This window comes from Equus caballus, chromosome 2 (genome assembly GCF_041296265.1).
Source record: "Equus caballus isolate H_3958 breed thoroughbred chromosome 2, TB-T2T, whole genome shotgun sequence".
Lineage (NCBI taxonomy): Eukaryota > Metazoa > Chordata > Mammalia > Perissodactyla > Equidae > Equus > Equus caballus.
Window position 1 is genome coordinate 32912221 of NC_091685.1, and position 26983 is coordinate 32939203.

Here is a 26983-nt window from a genome sequence, read left to right on the forward strand (position 1 = left end):
AGACTTCTAACCTAGGGAGCCAGAGTTTACCATGAGTGAAGGAATGCCAAAGAATTCATGGAGGGAACACCTGCTAGCTGCCGAGGCTTTGTGATGAAGTTTTTTGGAAACAGGCTGAGAGGGGTGTGTCACTGACTCAAGGTCACACAGCACGTCAGTGCCTGGGAATATGTCCCTGACACTGATGTCATGGGCTTGCAATGCCACTGCCACCATACCTTTCTTCTGGGTCAAGCACTGCCCAGAGCAGGGCCCCCTTGTAAGACGCCGGCACCCCTGGGAGGTGGAGGGGCGCCTGGTGCCTGCAGCAGGGCTGCAGGCGTTCCTGGGCCGAGGGGAGTCGGCAGGGGGTTCAGAGCTTCCGCAGGGTCTCCTTCCTGGGCCAGGCTCCTGCAGGCCCTTCCCCTGTTGGGGTGTGGCAGTCCCAGGTCTGCCTGAGTCAGGCCCTCCCAGGGCCGCTGAGGATCATCTGGTGGCCTGAATGACTCACCCTCTCGGGACCAGCCTGGGTCGATGGGACCGGGGTGCGTGTGCAGCCATGACAGGGCGGCCCTAGGAGGCAGGCAGAAGGCAGGTCTGCTCACCCGGCCCTGGGCTCCCTGGGTCCCAGGAACCACTGGGCACTTCCTCTCCCTGATCCCAGAGGTGGCCTCCCCGGCAGGCTTTCTGGGGTGAGGAGCTGACTTCACCCTCACCAGACCTGCTTCCTTTCCCCAGGGAGGGGCATGGGTGTGGGCAGAGTCTGGGCTCAGAGTCAGTCAGGCAGGTGCTGCCTCTGCTGCTGACGGGCTGTGTGACCTCTGCACGCCCTGGGTCCTCACCTGTAAAGAGGGATGCAGCATGCTGAGAAGCCTGTGCCCTCAGGCCTGGAAAGAGGGGCTCGGCGTGGGGCCTGGAGCCTATTGGGCCCAGTAACTGTCCTGGAGCCTAGTGGGCCCAGTGACTGTCGGTTATTCTTATTGTTATTAATAATAGCAGGAGCTCTGTGGCCTCTCAGCCCGAAGGCTGCTGCCTCCCTGAAGGCTCAGGGAGGGGTCCAGACAGGCTGGGGCTCCCTGCTTAGTCCAGAGGTCAGGGCTCAGCCCTTTACAATGACCCTCACTGCCCCCTGCCTCAGTCTACCCACCTTCAGAATTTCAGACTGGGCTGTGGACACCTCGTGGCTGGAGCATGTGTTAGGGAGCCCTAATGGAGAGCTTGGGGAGAGACCCTGTCCACATCTCTGATCTCTGGGGAGGGAGGGCTGTTTGGCAGTGCTGCTCAGGAAGCCCCTCCTCTCCCTTCTCCTGGGGAACCCAGAACGCCCTCCTCCCATGAAATCTACCCCTCCTCAAGTCCCCCAGCTCTCAGGGTGACTCTTCCTCCCAAACTTCGCCAATCTCCCAGCTTGGGTCTCTCTCTGACCTCAGACTCTTTTTCTCTTCCAGGAGGAGTGATGGGCAGAACCAGCGCTTCCCTCAGGCACTAGACCTAACACGAGTGGACTTAGATCCCTCCCACACTGCTTCACGCCGCCCTAAGGTAAGTGTCCCTCCTCCACTGCCTCTGGTCTGGAGCCCCCTGGGGCTGAGGGATACCTAAGAATGACTACCGGGCAGAGGTCAGTTGTTCAGGGAGATGCTGCTTGGGGTTTAGACCCCCCGAGGGGATCCCACTCCTCACCCCTGGGTGGGCCTGGCCCAGTCTCAGAGGTGGAACCAGGGTGTGCAGCACTTTTGGGGGCTGGGGCAAAGCAGCTGGGAATAAACATGCCAACCAGCTCTTCTTCATTATCTTCATGATCCACAGCACCGTCAGTTTCCTCCTCTGTAAATCGGGTATAACCCACTTCACAGGGCCATTGTGTGGATTAAATTAAAAAGTGCCCATGCAGCATTCCATGCACAATATCTGGCACAGAATAAGAGCCCGATAAATGAGGCTATTATTGTGGTTATCATCAAAATCGAATGTTTGCCCAGCATCTGATTTGTGTCAGACTTCGTGCTGGGCGCCGATAGGACCAGAAATCAATCTGACACAGACCCTACCCTTAAGGAGCCATAGTCCAGTCAATAGATACATAGCTAAACAATTTACACAGAGTGTCAAATACCAATAATAACGGCTGGTATTTATTGAGATTTACTATGTGCCAGGTAGGTACTTACTGCTTTACACGCAGTATCACATTTCATCCTTAAACTATAAGTACTATATGATAGCTGCTACTTTTAGTCCCATTTTGCAGATGAGAAAATCGAGGCTCAGAGAGGTTAAGTTACTTGCTCAAAGACACACAGGTAGGATGCCACAGGACTAGGACTGGAACTCAGGCTGTCTGATCAGAGTGCCTGGTCTTGTGGCCTAATGCAGAGGGTAATAAGCCCTCACTTTTGCAGCACACTTTACAGTTTCTAAAGCACGTCCACAGACATCATGCCTCTTGGTCCTTTCATCAAACCTTGGGTGGTAGGCATTCTCCAGATGAGGATCCAAACGCTCAGAGAGGTGAAGTGGTTTTCCCAAGGTCACAGAGGCAGGATCTGCCAAGCTGCTCTCCCAGCGCTCTGGCCTGGAACAAGGGCCATGTACTTCTCCCAGGCCAGAGGGCAGGTGGCCAAGGAATGGTGTCCTTGTGGGGGACCACCACCTCCAAGGGGGTCCCAAGTGGAGGTCGTAGGGACAGCATCAGGGGGTTCCTGACACCCTGTCCTGCTCGCTGTGCCTGAGCAACAGCCCAAGACTGGGCCATGTGCATCCTGGCGCTTGGCGGGAACGAAACTACTCCATGGCAGCTGGGTTCACGAGTGAGGCTCCCAGTCCCCTGCTAAGTACCTGGGAGGAGGCCTGGGTTCTCACCAAGGGCCATGTGCCCTGGGACCCTAGCTTCCCCTCCCTGGGCCTCAGTCTTCCCATCAGGACAGTGAGGGTTGGAACAGCCCATTGCCCTGAGTTCTGCCTGCTCTGAGAGCCTGGGGCTGGCCTTCTCAGATTAGCTCTAAGCCGCCGCCCCTCAGGCTTCCTGGCCTCCGCCCTGTCTGGCTAGAAGCCTCCGTTCATGCCAACATAGTCCAGACAGCGGGCTCCAAACCGCCCGGTCCCGACTGCCCACCCCTGCCCCACCCCAGAATCAAGACACAGTCTGTGGATCGTCCTCCTTTGACAGGGGAGGAAACCAGGGCCCGGAGAGACTGAGCGATCTGTCTGGATCCCCAGCAACCAGTGGTGGTGCTGAGGGAACCCAGGCCCGTGACACATTCTCCATCCCCTTCCCCCAGCACCCCAACTCTGCACACATTTATAATGTTGATGGAGCTGCTCTGAGGGGCAAGGGACCTCCCTGGCCAATGGGCAAATCCTTGTCCTTCTCTGGGCAGCTGTGAAAGAGAGGTGACAGTTCCTTCTCCAGACGTCTTGTCAGTTTGCAATGGGGTGATGACTGTGAGAGTAACTTGGTCTAAATTGTCATTTTTGTTTCATTGAGGTAACATTGGCTTATAACATTATATAAACATCATGTTTAGATCATGAAAGTAACTTTGGAAAGTAGAAATCAGGAAACTGAACTATTATCATTATCATTACAATTACATTCCCAGGGCAAGACAGAACACCCAGAAGGACATCCCCCTCTCGGTGGGAAGCCACATTTGTACAGACACTGAGCTACCGACCCACCCTGCCCCTGTGCAAGGGTTTCTCTCCTGTGGGGTCGGAAATCTGCACACACATACGTACACAGCCTACTCACACCTACGGATATAGTCAGACAGACACAAAACAGATGCATTCACGTCTGCAGATGTATTCTGAGACCTGCACATGTACACATGCATGTATATATAGATACACATGTAGAAACATACAAATATACATACCCAGGATGTCTGTGCATACACAGCCACATCTGGTCTCAGAGTCACTCACACACACAGACACACACACAGAGCTGCATGCACACGTGTGCACACCCTCCACTCCACTGGCACACAGACGTCTCTGGAGATGTGAGTAGATCTTGCCTCCCCCCGGGGCAGTGTGGGAATGGATGTTTCTCTGGCTGCATTTCGATGGGTGCCCGGAAGCGCTCAGGCCTGGAAGTGCCTGAGTAAATCAATATTTGCTGCTGTTAATTATTAAAAACAAAGCTACACCATGTCTGGAACACACATCTCCGGAGTTCCCGCCGGCTCCGTGGGCTCCAGCCTGACCCAGGGCCAGGTCTGGGGGAAAGGAAGGCGCAGTGCCTTCCTTCCAGGAACCCTTGGCCCTGGAGAGGGAGGGTGGTGGGCAGCGGCCAGCACCTCCTTCAGGAAGCTGAAGAGAGGCTGGGCACTGAGCTGGTGGGCAGCCCTGCCCCTGCAGGGTCCAAAGCAGCTGGTGTTGACTTGGCTACAGCTCAGAAAGCAATTGCCACTTTCCCAGCATCCGTCTGGGGAGGGGGCACTGAGGCCCCGGCCCTGCCCCCACTGTACAGCGGCAGACACAGTGCAGAGTCAGCTGGAAGGGCCTGCAGAGCGCTTACATTTTATAGATGGGGAAACTGAGGCCTACAGATGTCGCAGGGACTCACTCAAGTCTACTCAGTAAGTTGTAGCAAGGCCAGAGCTAGAACCCACATGTCCTGAAGTCCACTCCATACCGTGGGGCCTTGGCTGCCCCTACCCAGGCATTGTGGTCGCCTCCCCCAGGTTCAGGGGCAGATGAGGCCCCTTCAGGGGTATGGGCATGGGGCCTGCCAGGCGTTAGCAGGGAGGGGAGTTAGGAGGAGGGAGGGGAGAGCAGCTCCAGGCCTTTCCCCGGCTTCCTGGCTGTGTGGTCGTGAGCATATTCCACCTCTTGGAATCAGTTTTCTATTCTGTACAATGGGGATGACATTCGCACCTCCGGGGTGTGGGAAGAGGATGAGACTCGTGAAGGGCCCAACATTTAGTAGGTGCTCCAGAAAAGCCCTGTCTTCAAGGGGCCCCCCTCCTTTTCCTGCCTGGCTTCACAGCCCGGCCCAAGAACCCCGTCTTGAGGCCCTGAGGCGGGGTACTCAGAGTCTGGGAAGATAGAGAAGCCGGGGTGGGGTGCGCCGCGGAGAGCCTGGGGGCGCCAGGGGAGGCCCCCGCGCGCGGAGAGCTGCCAGCACTCGGCGAGAGCACGCAGGCGCAGAGTCCGGGGGGCAGCAGGGGGGCGGGGCCTCCGTTGTCCCCGCCCCGGAGCCCCGAAGCCCCGCCCCGGCCCCGCGCAGCCGGTACCTGGCGCCCCGCCCCCTGTGGGCCCGGCGGCCGGCGAGCCGAGCGCAGGCAGCGCGCCGCCGGGAGCCGCCGCCGGAGCCGGGAGCGCGGAGCTCGCGCTGCGGGGCCCGGGCCGGGGCGCGCGGGCCGGAGCCGGCCGGGCCAGCTGAAGCGCCGCCCGGGCGGGAACCGGGGCCGGGCCGGGCGCGGGATGGCGCAGCCGCGGCCCCTGGCGCCCCCCGGCCGTCCGCGGAGGGGCTCGCTGCCCGCTGGGGCGGGCTGGCAGGTGAGGACCAGGGCGAGGGCGGCCTGGCGAGAGGCGCCGTGGGGGCCGGGGCAGCCCGACTTCCTCGGAACCCGGCCGGCTCTGCCCCAGCCAGGGCGGGTGTGCGAGGCTCCGTCATGGAGGGCGTGTTACTTCTGGGCTGACACCGGGCCACCGCGGCCGCAGGACACACCCCTGTCCTGGGGTCCCGGGCCTTGGGCTCTTTCTGCAGCTACCCACGGAACAGAGTGCTTTTGGTGGGTCTGTGGCTGTGGCTACAGTGGCACTGCGTGTGTGTGTGCGTGTGTGTGTGTGTGTGTGTGTACTAGCCTCAGGACCACTTCCCCAGTCCCCTGCCCCCTTTAGGAGAGGTCTGAATGGCACGGTGTACTTTTGTGTGGTGCTCTGGGCCACTTCGCTCACATCCTTCCTTGTGCGGGGCTGTCTGCTGCGTCCGTGAGGCTGTAATTGGGGGTGTCACTTGTTGCTGTGTGTGCGCTCTGGGTGACAGTACCATGTGTCAGTGTTTATGTGGCTCTGACTTCCAGTGCGTTGCTCCTGGCCACGTCAGGTCACCCTGAGTGGGGTGCTCTGCGGGACGTTCCTGTGCTCCCGTCCCTGTCGTGCTGGGACTGTGCCGGACTGAGGCTGTGTGGCCGCCGATGTTGCTGTTAAACAGGGTGTCGGGTTGACAGGCGTGTTTGTCTACCTGAACTACAGGTGTGTGTCTGGTTTCTTCTGTAACTGCCTGTGGAATTCTCTTCCAAGCTCACAGTGTTGGGTGTGGCCATAGGTGACCGTGGGTCAGCGTCTCCCGTGGGCTCCTGTGGTGCATTTCACAGCGTGGGTTTCGCCTCTGCGAGCAGGCCTCAGAGCGTGCACGGGGGGTGTTTGTGTCTCATGATCTGTAACAGAGCTCCGTGTGTGTGTGTGAGTGATGGAGAGCGTGAACTCACGTGGGTGTGAGGGGCAGTGTGAGGCTCAGACGGTGCCCCTCATCCTTGGTGACTAAATACTCCCGCCGTTGCTGCATGCTTTTTCTTTTTCTCAAAACTCATTTAATGTCATGAGATCAGGTCTGTCATGTCTGTTACACAGGGCGTGTGACTTTGATGGGGGAGGGTGAGCTCGTACGTGAGAGTGGGGCTCTGTGGCTGAGTTTCCATGAACATACCTGCCTGTGTCTGCGAGTGCACGTTATTGTGTCTCTCAGCACACAGATGTGAGAGTGGTTTTGTGTAGCTTTGTCTGCAAATACTAGTGTGCAGACCTGCACAGGGGTGGGTTTGCATTTGTGTGTGGGGCTCTTACAGTGCATGGTCCTGTGCGTGTGTGTGAGTGGATGTGCTGTTGTGTAACTTAGGACACCAACGTGTATATGTGTGTTAACTCTGAGTCTAAGAATTGATGTGTACAGACCCCGTGGGTTTGTGTGTGTTTGCTGTCTTTGGGACAGCGAGATTGTGTTTAAATATTAGTGTGCAGGCCTGTGTGTGTTCGAGCAAGAGAGAAAGAGTATGTGTTTGCTGGTGCACAACCCCGTAGCACATATGTGTGAGCTCAGCCGGTGCCCCCACCGTGCAGCAGGAGCTGGCTGAGTTGAGGCCTTGGAGGTGCTGGGGGAGGGGCACCATCGTAGAGACTCTGGGGGCTTCCCAGGCCCAGCCCCCAGCCCCACCAGCCGGCAAGGATGCCGCCTTCCAGGAAGGCTCGGAGGGAGTTGGCGCTGGAGAGGCCGAAGCTGCCAAGCAGCTGGCAGATGCCCGGATTAACCCTGTGTGCTCCCCGGCTAGCCCTGGGAGAGGCTGGCTGGAGTGTGAGTGGTGAGGGAGTACATGTGGATTCACACACAAGGGTTGGACCAGTGGGACATCCCAGCATTCTATCCCCCACAGCCCCCCAGCCCATACTGCTTGGGGGGAGAGTGGGGCCGTCTTCCAGGAGAGGAGGATGGAACCACAGACCCTCCTGAGGACCCCAGCTGGGCTCTTCTGATGGGCGCGTGGGCCACTCCTGGCATTGCCAACCTTGCAGTGGCATGGGGGAGATGTGTCTCTTCCCAAGGGTCCCATCCCTCTCTGTGTGAGGCAGCAGCTTCCTCCCTCAGGGAAGGGGACTGAGTAGGGTGGGCTGCCTGGGGAGGGCTCTGGGCTCTGGCTGACTTAACTTGGTAGTTGGTCAAACTCTGCGGTCAGCTGCACGGAGCCCCCTCCTGCAATGCCTCCTCCACCCCCTCTTGCTCCTCCGACAGGTCCATGGTGGTTGGTCAGAGTTGGAGGGACCGAGAGGGCTGGGGTGGGTGGAGACTCCTCAAGGGCTTAGCAGGGTCAGCTGGGCCACCTCAAGGACTGACTTGCTCTTCCCTATCTCTCTTGCAGAACACAGATCTGTTTGAGATGATTGAAAAGATGCAGGTGAGGTTGGCTCTGTAGCCCATTCCGGGGAGCCATGGAGGTGGCTGTGCTGGGGGTGGGGGTCTTTGCTATGGGAGCCACAGAGGGGGCTGGGGCCCTTGCTGTATCTCCAGCTCTACACCTCTCTGAGGACGGGCCCAGAGCCCTCGGCAGACGGTGCTGGGAGGAGATGGTGGCAGTGCATTGTCCAGAGCCCTCTGTCTGGGGCTCAGAGTAGAGGATGGGGACTGAGAGCACCCGACTCCCTGTCTGACCCAAGGGCCCAGGCCCCACTTGCATCTCCCCAGCTCCCATCCCTGTGTAGTTCCTCAGCAGGGCTGGGGTCAGTTCCTCGGTCCACCCCCTCATGCACACACCGCCCCCCGGCCCCCAAGAGGCCCCACAGGCTCTGCAGGACCCCCATGGAGGATGGGAAGAGGGACAGATGCCAGGGCACAGGGCACCCAGAGGCTGTGCTGCAGGTAGGGGGGCGTGTTATCGAGCCAGGCGGCCTGGAGTGCAGCCCCTGCCCCTGCCTGCCCCCGCCCACCCTCCAGCCCCCAGCCCTGGTCTTCCAGGCCCCTGTCTGTTTTTGGCATGGGTGTGTGTTGGGAGGTGGGCAGGGGGGTGGAGTGACTTGAACAAACCTCTGGAGCTTTCCCTGATGTCAGCTCTCTCTCCAGACCCTCTCTCCTGCCCCTTCCTGTTTCTCTGCCTCTCTTAGTCCGTCTCCACCTCTCCCCCTCCTTCTCTTTCTCTTTCCCCCTCTCTCTCTCCCCCTCTCTCCCTCTCCCTCTCTCTCAACAACACAGATCTGTGTAGATGCAATAGCCTCCCTCCCCGCACTCACACACACACACACACACACACACACACACACACACACACACACGCCGTGCACACCACCCCTGCCCCCACTCCTGGCAGCAGGCATTCCCGCACCGAACCCCCAGCCCCGCCCTGCCACTAACGGCCTCCCTCAGCCCAGGGTACCCCCCTAGCCGGCCCTGCAGAGGCCTGAGTAGGCAAGCCGGCCAACACCCTGCCCTCGGGGCACCCCCACATCAGCCGGATTTTCCCCTCCTGCACAGGAAGGGGCGCAAGCCTGCGGTGGGGGGCAGCACTGGCAGCGGGCATGGGAGGGCTGTGATATGGGGGGGTGACGGCTGTGTCACCTTCTCTTTGCAGGGAAGCAGGATGGATGAACAGCGATGCGCCTTCCCACCACCCCTCAAAGTAGGTCTGAACCACGGCCCACCCCACCCTCTGTGGGCTGTCTGCCTGAGCTGTCTGCTTCCCGAGAGCAGACCTGGAGGGGGATGGGGAAGGGGAGGCAGGCTCCCTCCCTGGGTGGGGGTGGGGCCTAGGAAGGGCTGCCACAGCTGCCCCTCCAAGCAGCCAGCACAGGAGAGTTGGTCCTGTTGTGGCCAGGGGCCAGCCGAGGGGGTGAGCAGGGTGGACCTAGCCCTGGCCCCAGGAGTTCTGAGAGCTGGGGAGCCCTACTTTGCCCTCAGCCTGGGGCCTTCGTTCCCGCCCCTCCTCACCCCACCTACACCACTGCAAACTCACCCTGCCCCTCCAGGCTCCCCCTTCCCAAAGGCGAAGCCCCATCCTCACAAGACAGCCTACTGGGAAATGTCCGCAAGCCAGTGATGATCAGCAGTAGCAGGAAGACTCAAACCCGGGGCCCAGGCGGCTTCTGCTCTCCTGCTCCCTGCAGCTTCTGCCTGGGACTGCTGAGGGGAGGGGGAAGTGGAGGGGTGGCCTGGTTGCCCCCGACCTGCCCTGCCGTGAGGAGACTGACAGGAGGCTGGGGGCTGGAGGAGAGGCGAGGGGGCTCTTGTTTAGACTCAGGATTTTCTTGGGGTGGGAGCTGCGTAGCTCCTTCAGATGGGCGTATAGTTCTTGGGTTGGTGATTTGGGACCCCAAGAATCCAAAAAGACCCGGACTGGACCTGGGGGAGTGGGACTAGGGCTTCGGGTTAAAGGACGGTTCATAGGCATAAGCCTGATGCTTTGTCCGGGGCAGGGGTTCGCAAAGTGGGTCCTCAGACTAGTGGTGTGGCGTCACCTGGGAGCTTGTTAGAATGTCACTTCTTGGGCCCCACCCAGACCCACACATCAGAAACTCTGCGGGGGGTGGGGGCGGTGGGGCAACAGCTGGCTGTGTTTAATGAGCCCTTCAGGCCGTTCTCATGCACTGAGGTCCAGAGATTTCTTCTGGGGAGGCCGTGATCCTCCTTTTCCCTGGGCACGAGGAGACCCAGAAATGGCTGCCAACACACTGCGCTAGCCTGCCTCCGCCCCTGCCTCCTGGAGTCACCCTTTCAAAGCAAGCCCTGCCCCCTGTGCTATGGGCAGATGAGGGCAGGGCCTGTCTACACTCCAGCCTGGGTGGGCAGCTGAGCCTCCTTCTGGGGAGGCTGGAAGCACAGCGTACAGCCCCCAGCCCAGCGGGGCCTCGGCCCTGCTTGTGTTTTGCAGACGGAGGAGGACTACATTCCCTACCCGAGCGTCCACGAGGTAACGGGCTGGACTGCCCTGAGCCAGTCCCCACCCCAAGCCTGGAAGGCACTCAGGCAGGGGCTCTGGACGCCAGGTCCTCCTCTCTGTCAGGAGCCTGACCACAGGCCTTGCTGTATGTGGGTGGGGGACTCAGTTTACAGGCCCAAGACTTCAGAGCCCATTTGAACCCGTAGGCCTCTGAGCCAAGGTCATGCTCCCAGCTCTACCTGTCCCCACCCCTCATTCTTTGAGAATGGGACTTGGGGCTCCACGTGGTCCGGGTCTGGGCCTGCAGTGGGAGGGAAAGGGCTGGAGCAAGTCCCCAGGACGGGGTGGATGCGAACCTGAGACCCACATAGGCTCTGGGATTTCCCTGGATTCCCCTTAGCCATGGCAGAAGTGGCCCCAGGTCTGAGTTGGGGTGTGTCCTGGGCCCCTGGTGGGGTGCAGTGTGGGTGGCTCTCAGCTGAGTCCCCCTTCAGGTCCTGGGGCGAGAAGGGCCATTCCCCCTCATCCTGCTGCCCCAGTTCGGGGGCTACTGGATTGAAGGCACCAACCACGAACTCACCAGCATCCCGGAGACAGAGCCGCTGCAGTCACCCACGGCCAAGGTGAAGCTCGAGTGCAACCCCACAGCCCGCATCTACCGGAAGCACTTTCTCGGCAAGGTGGGGTGTCTACTGGTGTTGAGCAGCTGGGCTGGGGAGGGAGTGGGTCACAGTTAGCCCTGGGGGAGGCCAGGCCTGGGAGGAAGCAGCACCCTTGGGCTGGGGCTGGGTGACAGTCCCAGAGCCCTGAGTCTCAGGGAGTGTACATGATGGATTCACTTATTTATTCAACAAACATTTATTGCAGAAGGCAGTGTTATGGCATAGTGGTTACCAGCAGAGACTCTACCATGGTTTGAATCCTGGCTTTGCCTCCTACTACGTGGGGCATCGGGCAAGTCCCTTACTCTCTCTGTGCCTCAGTTTCTTCATCTGTAAAAGCAGATGGTGATGATACCCACCTCATGCGGTTGCTGTGAGGCTTCAATGCTTGTAGGATGTTTAGAATGGCATCTGGTGCAAAGTAAGCTCTCAGTCAGGGTCAGCAAATAATGAGACCTGGCCGTGGTCTAGGCACCAGGTATACAGCAGCAAACAAAACAGACCCAAGCCCTGCCCTCGGGCAGCTGGAGGTGGGGGATAGGAAGACACAGGAATGTCGTGGCTTGACCTGGATGGATGCAGCCCCTGCCTCACCACCAGCCCCAGGGCAGGGCCCCTGCCCAGTAACAACTTTCAGAGTGTCACCCAGGGGTGTTCCAGGCAAGAGTTACTGGGCAAGGCTGTGGGAGCTGGTGGGGGAGGTCACCTGCTGGGACCTTGGATGTGTCCGGTTCCGTGCCAGGTACTGTCTCTGAGTCAGTTTACTCCGAGGTGGCGGAGTATAGCGTGGGCTCTGGAGCCTGGTGGCCTGGGTGCGCATGTTGGCGCCTCCATTTATTGATGTGTGACCTTGGGCGAGTTATTTAATCTTCCTGAGTCTGTTTCCTCATATGTAAAAGTGGAGATAATAAAAGCGCATGTGAAGCATTGAGAACGGTGCCTGGCACATAGTACGCACCCAGTACATGTGAGCTGTTATTACTGCATCTTCATTAGTGCTCTGTGACATCAGGATTGTCCTGTTTTTACAGAAGAGGAAACTGAGGCTCAGAGAGGTGAAGTGACTTGGTCAAGGTCACACAATCACTGAGCTAGAAATTGGACCTAGCAGCTCTGGCTGACCTTCCATTAAGACACAGTATGGGAATAAACAATAATGGTGTACTGTAATTATGTAATGGGATAAATATCGCTACAACAGCAGTCAGATTACAATATATAAATGTGTCAAAGTAAACATCACGTAAATTTACACAATGTTATGTGTCAAATATATTAAAAAAAAAACAGGCCGCATGGGAGGGTCATGCTCCTAGCCGTGTGTGTGCTGGGAAGAGGGGGTGACTCCTTGGGGGGTTGGGGAGCTGCGTGACCTCAGTCTGGGCCCGGGGCATTGGCCTGACCCTGGGGGATATTGTGCTAAGGTGGGGTACAAGGGGTGGAACCCATTGTGACTTCGACTAATCCAGCAGGCCTGGGTTCAGGAGCCATTGCCTGGGGACAAACCCAGAACAGGGCATGGGATCCGCCCCCCCGGGCTGAGCCCTTTGGGTGGAGAGAGACCTAGGCCCCCACCATCCAGAGACCCTCAGCCGGGTCTGGCAGGTGGTGGGGTCTGGGGAACCGTGTGGGTCTAGCACATAGTTGGCAGAAAAGTTTGTTGGAGGAGTGACAAGTGACAGAATGGAGGTGGTGCCTCGAGCACAGAAGGATTTGCAGAGGTAGGGGTCAGGGGTCGGAGAGGCATGGTGGCTGGGGTCAGGTTAGCAGTGCAGAGAGGCAGGGCCCTTTCCTGACTCCAGGTGCGATGACTGGGGAAGCACTGGGCCCTGTCCTGGCAGAGGCAGGAGATCGGGGCGACTTGGGCAGTGACTCCCCGGGACCCTGAGCCCTCTGCTCTAGCTCCTCTGGGCTTGAGCAGGGGGGTTCGGGGAACTCCCCACCCCAGGGAATTCGGTGTAGCTCTCCTTGCCGAGTGCCTGCCACTCCCGCTCTGCAGATGGTGCCAAACATTTGGGGGTTTCCATCACTCTGTGACCAGGTGAGGCTGAGGGGGACCCTGCCCCATGTCCACTCAGACTGCCCCTGAGCTGCAGATTTGTGGGGCACATGCCTTGGCCCCCGCCTCTCTCGCCCCCGCCCTCTGAGCACAGGCGTTCATGTTTAAACAGGACTTACTTCCAGGATGACTCCTGGGGTGGGTGTGGCTGGCGAGCCAGCCCTACTCTCAGGGCCGGGGCTGGCAGTGGGAGCCCAGGGCTGGCTGGGGCGTGATCCCTCTGCACTCCTGGCCCTGGGCACCTGGAGCTGCCAGCCCTGGGCTCCTCTCTGGGGTCCCACCTCTGCCACAGCTACCCCTTGTGCCCTCTGGGATGTTTCTTCCTAACCCTGCGGCTTCTCCAGATGAGGCAGGAGGGTGGGAACCAGCCTGGTGAGCCGCCCAGTGTGTTCATGAGATGTTTCACTTCCTGTTTCTCACGGTCCTTGGCTCCAGGGGCCACAGAGTCAAGGCTGAGCAGTCAGTCGGCATATTTTTATCAAGGACCTACTGTATGCCCAGCCCTGTGAAGGGCAGGGTCTGGGAGAAAGGTATGCAGGTACAGCTGTGGTCTTGACATTGATGAGGACCCAGAAAGCCAAGGTTACTGCAAACATCCGCTGAACACCCACTCTATGCCAGGCACCTTATCTCTTTAGTGCCCGCCACCATCCCACAGGGTCATTGACCTCACTCCCACTGCATAGACTTGGAAACTGAGGCACAGAGAGGGAGGTGACCTTCTCAGGCTGCCCAGCTGGCAAGTGGCAGAGCTGGGATTTGAATGCAGCTCTCTCTGAGGCAGAGTCTGCTATTAGCCGTGACACCTGCTGTTAGTGAAGGACCCCCATCTGGGCCTGAGGTGGCTTTCTGGTCTGGTTTCCGCAAGCCCCAGGCTCAGCCTCTCCCCCTCCCTGGCCCCCACCTCCCCCACAGGAGCATTTCAATTACTACTCACTGGACGCTGCCCTGGGCCACCTTGTCTTCTCACTCAAGTATGATGTCATCGGGGACCAGGAGCACCTGCGGCTGCTGCTCAGGTGAAGACAGGGCGAGGGGATTCTGCGACAGCAGCGAGGGCTGAGATCTTATAATCTGAAAGCCCATCCCATTTTACCCACTCTTCCAATCAAGGCCCAGAGAGGGGCAGGGATTTGCCTGAGGTTGCACAGCAAGTTAGTGCCCAAGCCAGGCTGGGCCCCCATCATCACCTCTGGTCCTCCCTGGGGTCTGCCCACCCTGGTCTTACTTTGCGTGGAGGGGCTCCCATCTCCCTTTCCCACTGCGTAGTCCCTCACTGTGGGCTTTCTCCTCCCAGGACCAAGTGTCGGACATACCATGATGTCATCCCCATCTCCTGCCTCACCGAGTTCCCCAACGTGGTCCAGATGGCAAAGGTGAGACCTCTGCTCCTTCATGCTGAGCCCTCTTTGGGCACCCCAGGCGGGCTCACAGCTGGGCTGCAGCTTTGCCTGAGCGAGCCCTCATCTTAGCTCCAGATCCTAGCCCTGGCGCTGCAGCCCCGTCTCCAAGGGCTGGCCTCTCGCCTGTTCCCGTGATGTCCACATGCTGCCACGTGCTCTGGGCTCCTGTCCCCTGCCTCTATGCTTTTGGAACTCTTTAGATATAGGGGACCCCAGTTCTCCGCATCCCAAACAGCCTTGGCTGTTCCCTCTCCTTTCTGCCGCTGTCCTCCCCAGACCTTGGCCAGGGAGGCCCAGGGCCCTGGTCCTCCTCCTGGCCCCACCCTCAGGCCCTCCCTTATTTCCTCCTGCAGCTGGTGTGTGAAGATGTGAATGTGGATCGATTCTATCCTGTGCTCTACCCCAAGGTATGGCTAGATCTGGGCCCTGCTCACTCAGGGTGGGTGGGTAACTGGGGCACTGAGCATTTATTGGGCACCTGCTATGTGCAGGATATTTTTCATGAGTTCTCTCACTTAGTCCTCATGATAACGCTGCAAATTCCACAGTTTACAGAAGAGGAACCGGAGGCCCAGAAGGGTTCTGGGCCTTACCCAGGGATGCACAGCATATAAGGAAGGCCTGCGTTTAAACCTAGCATTGTCCACCTCAAAGATGACCTCTGGAAACTCACGGCCATTTGGGACCCTCCCAAGGGCACTCAGTCTGTGCTCCTGAGCCGGGGAGCTCCACTGGCCTTGCCTTCTGACCCCTGAGGACCTGGGGAGAGAGAATAACACAGGCACTCCCGTAAATGCTGCCCCACAGACAGCAGTCGTGCTGCCAGCTTGGGTGCTGAGTGCTGGGTGCTGGGTTCAAGGTGCTGTGACGATGTGGGGAAAAAGGTAGGGGCTTCTGTCTTCAACGAGCTAGGGGGCCTTCCTGAAAGACATGAGCCTTGAAAGACAGGTAAACCGTGGTGGCTCCAACTGAATCCTAGATCAGGGTGAGGTCCCCGGGGAGTGGTGTGGTCCAGGAAAGGTCCCCCGAAGGACGGGGCCTCAGAAATCAGGTCCTACTTCTCAGTTACAGAAGAGGAAACTGAGGCCAAAGGTGAGGAGGGCAACTTGCTCAAGGCTCCACGGCAAGCGTGTGGGACTTGCTCTGTTCTAGAATGATGAGGTGGGTTTACAGAGGAGCCAAGGAGCAAGTGGGGTGTTAAGGGGTGGGGGAGGGGTGGCGGCTGATGGGCAAAACTCAGGAGCAATGGGCTGAGGCTTTGGAGTTCAACAGATCTGAGTTCATGTCCCAACTCTGCCACTTGCAAGCTGTTGACCTTAGGCAAGTTACTTAAGCTCTCTGAACCTTGCTTTCTTCATCTGTAAAATGAGGGCAGCAGGAGTGTCCCTCATGGGCTTGTTCTGAGGACTAAATGAGATGACACATGTGGAGTGCCCAGCACAGTGCTTGGGAGGTGATAAGAGCCATAAATGGTCACTTGAAAAAGCAGTCTGTTTCACCCATCATCTTCTTCCCGCAGGCTTCCCGCCTCATCGTCACCTTTGATGAGCATGTTATCAGCAATAACTTCAAGTTTGGAGTCATTTATCAGAAGCTTGGGCAGGTGTGCTCACCTCCTCCCTCCCTTTTCTCTCACCCACCTGGCCGTGTACCTGGGACCTCAGACCTTCGCCAGGGAGAGCCCCTTCCCCGGGACTCAGTTTCCCAGGAGCTCAGGGGTGCCAGAGGTCCTCCTTCCAGCCTTCTCTGGGTGTGAATGGGGGTGCGGGGGCCGGATCTGCTCAGGAGCTCCAGCTTTGGTGACCTCTGCCCTGTGTGTGCCCCCAGACCTCCGAGGAAGAACTCTTCAGCACCAATGAGGAGAGCCCCGCCTTCGTGGAGTTCCTCGAATTTCTTGGCCAGAAGGTCAAACTGCAGGACTTCAAGGGGTGAGCGTCAGGGTGAGACCAGCAGAGTAGAATCTGGCCCATGCCCTTGGGCAGGGTGGGAGCCCCCGGCCCGGCCCCATGGAGGCCTGGCCGGGGCTGGAGACTGAGCCGTGGCCTGGGGGGCCTGGGGCAGGTTCCGAGGAGGCCTGGACGTGACCCACGGGCAGACGGGGACCGAGTCTGTGTACTGCAACTTCCGCAACAAGGAGATCATGTTTCACGTGTCCACCAAGCTGCCCTACACAGAAGGGGACGCCCAGCAGGTAGCCTGGGCACCCACCACCTGCTTCCCACCTGTCCTCCTGTCCCCCATCCACCTGTCCCTTCAGTGTCCACCATACCAGGTTCAGTGGGCCCTGGAATGTAGGAATGGAAATGACCCAGTTCCCCGACTTGTGGGCTCTGGCCGGGGTTGGGGGGGGACAAGCTGCTGCAATGCTGCAGAAGCCTCAGTTTCCACATCCGTGAAATGGGGATAATCACGGCACCGACCTAATAGGTGAGCATAAGTGAGGGAATGCACACAGAGTGGCTGCAACAGTGTCTGGTGCACAGCAAGAAATCAGTATCTGTGTTAGTGTGTTTACAGGATGTGAAGGGCATTGTGGGGTCACGGGCCCCCACAGGTAGCCTTGGCAGAGGTGGGAGTCAGGAAAAGCTTTCAAGAGAAAGTGACTTGTAGGCTGTGAAGGAGCTGGGAGAAGGGAGGGGCCCGTTCCAGGTGGAGAGAAGGGCTTTCACCTTCTGCAAAGGCCTGGAGGGGAGGAAGTGCAGGCATGTTCCAGCAGCCGGACTCAGAAATTTGTCACCTGTCCTAAGCTTCCTGCAGGGCTGTCTGCTTACCCTCTGCCCCCACCCCAGGGAGATAAAAGGGTAATGTGAGAAAAATGAGAATATTTAGTCCTTATTTTTAGTGTAATTTAAAAGCATCCTCTGTTCATTTCAGCTACATGAATAGATACGGAGTGGAACTGATTTGTTCAAGAGGGGTCCTCCTTATCGTATTTAGACGGGAGAAAGGCTGAGAGCTAGGGCCTGGGGACCAGGATCCCTGGGCTCGAATTCCCTAACTCACTGTAGGGCCTTGCAATCACTTCTCTCTTGGCCTCGGTTTCCTCATCTGTCACAGGCTTCCAAGAAAACGGAAATAATTTTAAGACAAGTTTCTCACCACATTTTTTTTGGGGGGAAGCAGATCCTTAGACGTGCCCTCTGCCTACCCCAAACCCTCCCCACCCCTGCGGGCAGCCTCCCCTGTGCCCGGGGCCCTCTCCGGGGTTGTGAAGGCCTGTGGCCTGTGCTCAGTTGCAGCGGAAGAGGCACATCGGGAATGACATCGTCGCCGTGGTCTTCCAGGACGAGAACACGCCCTTTGTGCCTGACATGATCGCGTCCAACTTCCTGCACGCCTATGTGGTGGTGCAGGCCGAGGGTGGGGGGCCCGACGGCCCCCTCTACAAGGTGGGTGATCGCAGGGGCATCAGCCACCGGCCCAGCCACAGCCCCAGCCACAGCCCCGCCCTCACTCACTGTGAGTTCTCCCGCACCTGTTATCCCAACTGTAAATGGGACTGTCCGAGGGGCTCTGAGCCCCCGTCTTGCTCTGATGGAGGATTCCCATCCTGCCCGCTCTGCTCCCCAAAGTCCCCCCCAAAAGAGGCTGGTCATCCTCCTCCACTCTTTAGCCACCTCTGCCTTCATCCTCGATGACTCCTGAGATCCCCACCCCTTCCCACCACTCAAATTCAGGACCAAGGATGGAGGAGCTGAGATCCTGGGGTTCCCTCGCCCAGTCAGCAGTCACCGAGCCTTCCCCACCAAGCGGCAGGCCCGGTGCCCAGCGTAGGGCAGGACAGGGAGGTGAATTAGGGGTTTCTGGCTGGTGTGGGGGCTCCACAGGCACTGCTGCCCTGCCTTCCAGGTCTCCGTCACCGCGAGAGACGACGTGCCCTTCTTCGGGCCCCCACTCCCGGACCCCGCTGTGTTCAGGAAGGTAAGGGGCAGCTCCCAGCCCCGGCCATGGGCAGAGCAGGACTAAATGGGTTGGGGCCGAGGGGGGCACACATTTTGCCGTACAAGGTCCTGAAGTCCTACTGTGTGCCGGGGCAGCTGGGCTCTCCTAACCTGGCTTTTCTGTTCATCTTGATAAAAACTGTGCCCTTTATTTACAAAGTCAGAACAAACTCTATTATCATTTTACATTTTTCATAGCAGACTCTGTGGCCTTTCCTCATTTCTATTCTTTTTGACAATTACAGTCTTCTTTCTTCTGAAATGTCTGGGGAGGGGCACATGTCTCCCTTGCCTCCCAGGAGCCACACTTCCAGGCTTGGCTTCAGCTTTCCCCCAGACTGAGGCAGTAGGAGACCCCAACCCAGCCCCCTACATCTGTGGGGTCTGTTCTCCCGAGGGGTGGGCAGCCATGAAGGGCATAGGGGCCCTCAGAGGTGCCTGAGCTGGGGAGCTGAGCCAGGAGCTGCCCTTCTGGGAGGGAAGAAGGCCACCCCCAGACCCCAGCAGGGCGTGGCTCAGGAGCTCCAGCCCCAGAGCCCCAGTCTCTGTGTTCACCTGACCCCCCTTTCTCTTCTCTTCCACTACTGGGGGCTCCCAGGGGCCTGAGTTCCAGGAATTTTTGCTGACAAAGTTGATCAATGCTGAATATGCTTGCTACAAGGCAGAGAAGTTTGCCAAACTGGAGGTAAGGATGGCCCCCGCCTGTTATTTCAGCCCTGCCCCTGGGGAGGGAAAACCCACCTTCAGACCTTGGCCCCAGGGAGGGCTGTCTGGGGGAGGACGGATTTACGGATGGGTGGGCCTTGGGCCAGGCGAGAGGAAGTGGGCATTTCTAGGGCCGTGTGAGGAATGCTCAGGAGGGGCTCGAGGGTGGACAGGCCAGCACAGAGGACACTGTGGGGGAGGGAGAGAATGGTTGGGGGTGGGGGGTAGGGACAGGAAGCCAGATCTTGGAGGGGCCGTGAGGAGCCCTGGGGGCTGCTTGAGCTGCCGAGGGGCCTGGGGTAAGCCGGCGTGGTCTTCGGGGGCCCAGGCCCACCCCCCACGCACTCAGAGAAGGTGCCTGGGATTCGCACTGTGGGATGAAGGGCTGATCCCCGGGGTCTCTCCTGCCGGCCCGGCCCACAGGAGCGGACACGGGCTGCCCTCCTGGAGACGCTCTATGAGGAACTACACATCCACAGCCAGTCCATGATGGGCCTGGGCGGCGACGAGGACAAGATGGAGAACGGCGGCGGTGGCGGCGGCTTCTTCGAGTCTTTCAAGGTGAAGGGCCTGGGTCTACCTGAGCCCGGAGGGACAGGGACGTAAAGTGCGGGGTGTGGCTAGGGGCGGGCTCGCTTGAAAGTGGAGTGGGGGCGTGGGTCGGGGTGGAGCCAGGGGTGGGGACAGGGACAAGGCGAGGGGGTGTGGCTAGGGGCTGACTCACATTGGAGGTGGAGGGGGCGCGGCTTGGCGTGGGCCCGGGGGTGGGGTTAATAGACCCAGGTGTGAGCACGGGCCAGGCGGGCGCGTGCCTGGTGTAGAGTCTGGGTGATGGAGAGCCTCAGGGTTGTCCTAGGGTTTAGGGTGGGCGTAGACTGGGGATGTGGTCTGTGCCTGGGGTAGAGCTTGCGGTTGGGAGTGTAAAGTTGGGGCTCCGGCTTGGGGAGGAGTTAATGGTTGGAGGCGGGGCCTAGGCTTGGGGGCGGAGTCTGTGTGGGTCTGCTGAAGCTTGGAGCTTTCTGGGTGGCAACAAGGTGCCTCTGGTGCCGAGGGTGGTGGCTGCCAGGTCAGCCGGCAGAGAAGAGAGGCCTCTGTCCTGACCAAGGGAAAAGAACAGAGGTCTAGGAAGGGGATGAACAGAGCACCCATAGGAGAGGGACCTGGCCTGTGTGACCTCAGACTCGTGTGACCCACCCTGGCTGTCTCTGGTTTAGCTTAGTATTAAGAACACAGGCTCCCTGGGTTCAAATCCCAGCTCTGCCACTTACCAGCTTGAGCCTTCTCGGAGCCTCAGTTTCTTTATCCGTTGGGCAGGGTCATGGCCACTTACCCCATACAATTGTTGAGAATCATTTGTAAAGCAGTCAGACTAGTGCAATATAAGTTAAAGAGCAAAACGTGAAACCTTGCCCATCTACCTCAGCAACTGCTGTCCAAAGGGAGGGGCAGAGGAGGAGGGAACTTCTCGTCCCCCTACATAGGGCCTGGACTCCCCAGGCTGCAGGTCCCCAGGCAGTCGCTTCTTTGCCACAGTCTCCTCCGCCCAGAGGAGGAGGACTGCCCATCCTCCAGGCGTCCAGCCAGGCTGGTTGGGCCTCACCCTGACCCCAGGGCAGGCCACAAAGCTGGAGACATGGGTTCGCCTAAGGGGGTTCGCGTGGCTGCCCAGGCCTGCCCTGGACCGAGGTGAACAGACCGTCTTTGAGAAGGAGGTTTGAGGAGGGCCCTGCCTCTGCCCACTGGAGACAGGGCCTGGGTGGGGTGGACATGGGTCTGGGGTGTGTTATGTGAGGGAGGGCTCCAGTGCGCCCACCCCTGGTGGGTGCTGGACGGTGGACCCGGATTAGGTCAGAGAATTTCTCAGCGGCAGCAGAGCCCACAGTTTAGGGTTTGGGTTTGGCATGTGACCTCCACACTCACCTCTGCTTCAGCTCCATCCCGTGTGAAGTGGGTGTGGGAGTGGTGCCTCCCTTATAGGGGGTATTGAGCGAGAGAGCCAGTGGAAGGTGCCTGGCCCCATAGGAAGCAGTCGGTATAGACTGGCTGAAAAAGCAAGGGATGGAGGGAGGGAAAGAAAAAAAGGGAAAGAAAGAAAGCTCCAAGAGACCCTAAGAGGAAGAAGCCGAGGTTTCTGGAGGGCTCTCTGTGCACACTTTTGATCATGACCCAGTATCTTCTGCAGTCCTTACAGCACCACATGAGAGGCTCAGAGGGGTGAAGTGGCTTGCCCAAGGTCACCCAGCAAGTTGGTGTCAGAACCAAGGCCCAAACTACCCTTTGCAGCATGTGGACCTGACTCTTGTGTGGCCTCACGGGAAGGGACTTTCTGGGGTCACCCAGAGTGGCATTGGTGGGGAAGGACCAGATGCCTGGAGTCCTGGGTTTCCCCAAGGGGCTGGGTCTTATGAAACCTGTACCTCCTCCACCCCACCCCTGCCCTTACAGCGAGTCATCCGGAGCCGGAGCCAGTCCATGGATGCCATGGGCCTCAGCAACAAGAAGCCCAACACCGTGTCCACCAGCCACAGCGGGAGCTTCGCACCCAACAACCCTGACCTGGCCAAAGCAGCCGGAATAGTGAGTGCCCTCCCTTGGGGGCCCTCCGCTCTCCCCTGCCTCTGAGGCCTGGCCCTGCCTCCCCCCATTGCCCTGCTGTCCAAAGGCCGATCCTAGGCTCTAGACTCAGTCTAGCCGCTGCTGTCCATGTCAAGTGCCCAGGCCATGACACCGGGGAGCTGAGAGCCTGCAGCTCCCTCCTCAGCTCCTCGGCCCTCCCTTCCTCCTGGCCTCTTATGCAGGTGTGACTTTCTGTGGCTCAGCGCTGGGGCAGCCTCTATATCACATTCCTGATTGAGTACCTACTGTCTGTCATGTGCTGGGTTTGGGGCTGCTGTGTGAGTACCTACTGTCAGTCCTTGAGTTTCTGGGAGCACCTACTGTGTGTCAGGCCATGGGCACGCACTGTGTATCGGGACCTGGATTTCTATGTGAGCACCTTCTGTGTGCCTGGCTTTGAGATGCTGGTGGGTACCTACTGTGTGTCAGGACTTGGCCTGCTGTGTGAGCACCTACTGTGTGTCAGGACCTGGGTTGCTGTGTGGACATGTACTCTGTGAGCATCTCTTGTGGGCCTGCCCCTGAGTTTCTGTGAGCACCTATTGTTCGTCAGGTCCTGGGCTACTGTGTGGACAACTCTGTAAGTGCCTACTGTGTGCCCAGCCCTGAGCTGCTATGTAAGAACCTACTATATGTCAGGAAATGGGCTGCTGAATGAGCACATTGTGTGTGCTAAGCCCTGGATGTCAGGGAATGCTCATTATGTGTCTGGAAGTGAGCTGCGTGAATACCTCCTACTGTGTGCCTGGCCCTAGGCTGCTGCGTAAGCACCTACTGTGCACCAGAGCCTCTGTGGTTGTGGCTACCTACTATGTGTCAGGAACTGGGCTTCTGTGTCAGCATCTCCTGAGTGAGCACCTACTGTGTGATCACTTACTGTCTACCAGTCTCCATGGGATTCTGCTGCTAATACTCAGGGGGTATGCTGGGCACCCAGGATGGATAGCCCTTGCATTGTGGGCCTATCTGCTTTCTGCTGCCTAGCGGCCACCTCCAGTGCTACACCCACTGCTCTGTTCCCCCTTCTCCATCCATCCGTCTTCCTTCCTTCCATCCATCCATCCATCCATCGTCTGTCCATCCATCATCCATCCACCCATCTATCCATCATTTATGGACTGTCTGCTGCATGCCAAGCCTTGTGCTCAGTGCTGTGAGGCTGTCACATGGTGGGAGGGACCCCACTCAATCCCTACTCCATGGTCTGTTCTGGCCAGGGGAGCAAGGCAGGTCCTCTGCTGTCCAGCAGTCACCGAGTCCGTTGTCATTGGAGAAGCAGGCCCACCCCGACCAACCCAGATTTACCAGCCACTCCCTTCCTCCCCCACCTGGTGGCCAGGCCTCCTGAGGGGGGCTGTAGAGGGGCCCCGGGGACAGGGCCAGGCTGGCAGCACCCACCACGGCAGTAACCAACCCATCTCTGTTTTTGTTTTTGCACAACTCTCCCCTCTCTGTTTCGCTCCCTTTCTCTCTCCCCTCTGCTCGTCTTTCCTTCCCTTTCTCTCCCCTCCTCCTTGGCCCCTCGCTCCCTTCTTGCACGGTTCTGTTTCTTCTTCCCGTGGGTCCATGTCGTCTCCCTCCCTCTGCTCCTCTCTCCCACTCTTCTGTCCTTGCTTTTTCCTTTTTGTCCCCCCTTTCTTCCCATCTCTGTGTCTGTCTGTCTGTCTTTCCCTCCTTCCCTGTCTCACTGTGTCTCCCCCTCCCGCCATCTCTCTCTCTCTGACTCTCTCTGTGTCTGTCTGTCTCTCTCTGCCCCCGCCTTCTGCTGCTTGCCAGTCATTGCTTATTCCTGGGAAAAGCGCGAGTAGATTCGGACGCCGGGGCAGTGCCATAGGCATAGGAACCGTGGAAGAGGTTGTCGTCTGCGGGGCCGCCGGCTCTGGAGGCTGCCTGCACGCACTGTTCTCTGCTCGCTGTCGGGACGGAGGCCATATTGGGGACGTTGCCCGCTCCCCCTGGGGCAGGCGCAGGGCCGTGCAGGAGGGAGTGCCGGCAGCTCTGATGGCGCTCAGCACCTGTTTTGGGGCCTGGCATCGTGCCAGAGCCAGTGCTCCCCACCAGGGGCTTCTGGCCCTGCTCTGGCCCCCGAACCCTGCCCAGTCCCTGCCAGGATCTGGTACCCAAAGACCCTCTGTCCAGCCGCACATCCCCCAATATCGCCGATTCTGCCTGGAGCACCATCCCTCTCCTCTGCCCTGACTCCCTGTCCCCACTATGACCTGGCCTGGGGGTTCCTGCCCCTCCATGCCTCCCTGGGGCCCCCTTCCTACCTCCCCAGAGAAGCTGGGGGCATGCTTCTGGTGCCTGGGGCATCCCACCCTCGCGTGTAGAAACTGGGGGGCATCTTTCAACTGCTGGGCCAGAACCTCCACATCCAGTTTGGAGACTCCGAGGTGGGGTGGGCCTGGCATGGGGCAGGGGCTCGGGTAGCCACGCCCACACTCTCTCCACTGCCCTTGGGCTGTGGGTCCTGTGAAACCCTGGGGGGCAGAGAGGAGCTAGCCATTCTGAGGACTTGGCCTCCTCCCATCCCAGCCCAGAGTGGCTGCTCAGGCCCCTGGGGACCCTGCCCTTCTCCTAGGCTAACATCCCAGGCCCAGCCCTGCTGTGCATTCTCGGTGGGGGCCTTGCCCTCTCTGGGCTTGTCTCCCTCGCTGTGAACCACGGCTGTCTCTGGATATGGACATTTTCTCTCCTTCTTTCTGCTCGTGCCTGTGCTTCAGGGCCCGGGGCAGCAGGGCCCCAGGGTTGCATGTGGGGGATGGTGAGGCTCCCGGGGCAGGTGGGCAGTGAGCTGGGGCCTCTTCCTGCAGTCGCTGATCGTCCCCGGGAAGAGCCCCACGAGGAAGAAGTCGGGCCCGTTCGGCTCCCGCCGCAGCAGTGCCATCGGCATCGAGAACATCCAGGAAGTGCAGGAGAAAAGGTGGGTGCAGCAGAGCGGGCGGGAAAGGCCCTGTCTCCTCTGGCCCCTCCCGGACCCCCACTCAGCGGTGAAGCAAAGCGGGTAGGAGGGAGCGCCCACCCTCCTGCCCCTCCGTCCCCCGCCGGCGACAGCTGTACGAGCAAGTCCCTGCTGTGTGCGGGCACTAGGGCCGGCTCGTCACCTAACAGGAGCCACTCTCATCCACTCAGCTGTCCTGTTGGCTTCCTGGGGGGTCACACCTTGCACATCAAGATGCTCTAGGTCAGAGGGCTCAGGGGTTGCCCAGGTCACACAGCCCCCCTGGTCTGTGGGGGTCTATGAGCACATCTGTGGAAATAGGGTACAAGCAGCATGCCATATTAGCAGCAGGGGAGACCCTGGGAAGCAGCAAATAGTCCTGAGTTGTAAATCCTGTCTCCACCACACTGGGGCTGTGTGACCTACAGAAAGTCACCGTACCTCTCTGACCCTCACTGTGCCAATGTAAAAAATCAGGATAAAAACACGACTAGCGGCGTGGGCTGCTGCGGGGGTGCAGTGCAATGCATGTGAAGCAGGATTGTGGGCGCCGTGGGAAGGCCTCGGGAATGGAGCTGGCACCATCCTCAGGGCCACGAGAGCCCAGAGTCCTGCAAATCCTGGGCTCAAGTCTTGGCTTTGCCATATCCTAGTTGTGCGTCTCTGGGCAGGTTCCCTGCCATCTCTGGACTCCAGTTTCCTTGTCCGTAACAGGGGACAGTTGTGTCCTCTCCCATGGAGAGGAGGACCTGGGTGGTGCCCTGTCCTATATAGGGGCCCCTCCTTGACCCGGAGCCCGGGGCCTGCGTCGGGGTTGGCCTCTGAGCATGTGGGGTTATGGGAACGAGGCAGGAGGTGCCTACGACCTCCTCTCACCACCTGGGCCTCGTTCTACCCTCGATGCCAGGCCCAGTGCTGAGTCCCCCCGCTGCCCCCGTGTGCCCCGCAGGGAGAGCCCCCCAGCTGGCCAGAAGACCCCAGACAGCGGACACGTCTCCCAGGAGCCCAAGTCGGAGACCTCATCCGCTCAGAGCTCCCCAGAGATGCCCACGACCAAGAACAGGTTAGGGCTCGGGCCATGCCGAGCGGGGGGCTTGGGTGGGGTGCTCACACTTTCCACCACCGGCCTGGGCCTGGGGCTGCCCAGGAGCATCGATGCTGCCACACTATGGTGGCTGGGGGCCTGGGCTCTTTCACAGGGCCTCCTCTGACACACACTCACTGAGCGCTCTATGCATGCCAGGCCCCTCGCCGTGCTCTGGGATGCAGCAGTGAACTGGGCATACATGGCCCCTGCTCCCCGGAGCTGACGGTCCAGTGTAGCATAAGCTCTTCCCAGATAGCAATCATGGAAGGAAAATAAAGCAGGGGATGCAATGAAGAATGACAGGGTTGGGGGAGTTAGATGGCTGCTCAGGGAAGACACTTACAAAGAGGTGAAGTTTGGATGGAGGGCTGAGTGAGGAGTCAGCCTGGCTAGGACTGGCATGGCGGCAGGAAGAGGGTTCCAGCTAAGAAGCACAGCAAGTGCAAAGGCCCTGAGGTATGCTCAAAGGCTAGAAAGAGTGGTGTGGTTGGAGTCTAGGGAGTGAGGGCCTGGGCCTGGGCAGCCATCGTGCTGGTGGTGGAGGGGATGAGGTTGGAAGGATGGGCAGGGAGTAGAGCGTGGCTTTGGAGACCCTGTGAGAACTTTGAATTTTGTCCTAAGTGCCACAAGGAGCCTTTGGAAGATTTTAGTTGAGGAGAATGATGCTTTAAAAAGCTGACTGTGCTCAGCATGTGAAGGAGCTGAGGGCGGGGCCCAGAACGAAGCAGAGAGGCCAGCGAGGGGGCCGCCCTCCCTTCAGCACTGGTGGCTGGGTCCTCTCTGGGCTGGCTCTGGGGCGGGTTGAGAGAACCTGGGCTGGAGAGTCAGGCGGGGGAGCAGAGATGCAGGAGAGGGCAGCAGGGGCTGGGGGAGACAGGCATGCAGGACCCCGAGCAGGAGGGGGCCTCCCACTGGGAGGAGGAGTCAGGAAGGACCTCTTTGAGTAGAGGGCCCTTGGCTGATTTTTGAAAGATGAATTTGCTTTCTGGGATTTGAGAGGAGTGAGATTCCTGGAAGGAGATGCACAGGTCCTGAGCACAGAACAAAACCGTGGGTTAAAAGTAGACCGCGGAGTTGGAGGGCTGGGCTCCAAACCCCTGTTCTCCTACCTACGGCTGGGTGACCTTGGGCGCATGTCCACCCTCTCTCTGCCTCCGTGGCTCCTCATCTGCAAGATGGGCCTAATAATGATGGTGGTGAGATGCCTCGGGAGA

The 26983-nt window shown here is 59.2% G+C and overlaps 1 protein-coding gene across 50 annotated transcripts in view; it reads left to right on the forward strand.

Annotated features, from left to right (window-relative positions):
- Positions 1 to 26983, forward strand: part of RAP1GAP (RAP1 GTPase activating protein) — a 65791-nt gene that overhangs the window by 35069 nt on the left and 3739 nt on the right. For 11 of the 50 annotated variants that reach the window (XR_011432646.1, XR_011432663.1, XR_011432647.1 and 8 more), the window contains 19 exons: positions 1428 to 1521; positions 7848 to 7883; positions 9051 to 9098; positions 10347 to 10385; positions 10850 to 11035; positions 13992 to 14095; positions 14374 to 14452; positions 14833 to 14886; positions 15999 to 16082; positions 16307 to 16407; positions 16541 to 16670; positions 17713 to 17868; positions 18329 to 18400; positions 19019 to 19105; positions 19549 to 19686; positions 21571 to 21702; positions 23518 to 23595; positions 24555 to 24664; positions 25632 to 25745. Coding sequence is in view for 28 of the 50 variants with exons in the window: in XM_023635567.2 (XP_023491335.2) it covers positions 1428 to 1521; positions 7848 to 7883; positions 9051 to 9098; positions 10347 to 10385; positions 10850 to 11035; positions 13992 to 14095; positions 14374 to 14452; positions 14833 to 14886; positions 15999 to 16082; positions 16307 to 16407; positions 16541 to 16670; positions 17713 to 17868; positions 18329 to 18400; positions 19019 to 19105; positions 19549 to 19686; positions 21571 to 21702; positions 23518 to 23595; positions 24555 to 24664; positions 25632 to 25745 (1842 nt within the window). In the remaining 22 variants the exon portion in view is untranslated. Of the gene's footprint in view, positions 1 to 1427; positions 1522 to 5278; positions 5491 to 7847; positions 7884 to 9050; positions 9099 to 10346; positions 10386 to 10849; positions 11036 to 13991; positions 14096 to 14373; positions 14453 to 14832; positions 14887 to 15998; positions 16083 to 16306; positions 16408 to 16540; positions 16671 to 17712; positions 17869 to 18328; positions 18401 to 19018; positions 19106 to 19548; positions 19687 to 21570; positions 21703 to 23517; positions 23596 to 24554; positions 24665 to 25589; positions 25746 to 26983 lie in introns of those variants that run through there. The other 39 variants (XR_011432670.1, XR_011432687.1, XR_011432675.1 and 36 more) reach the window with 10 other exon arrangements.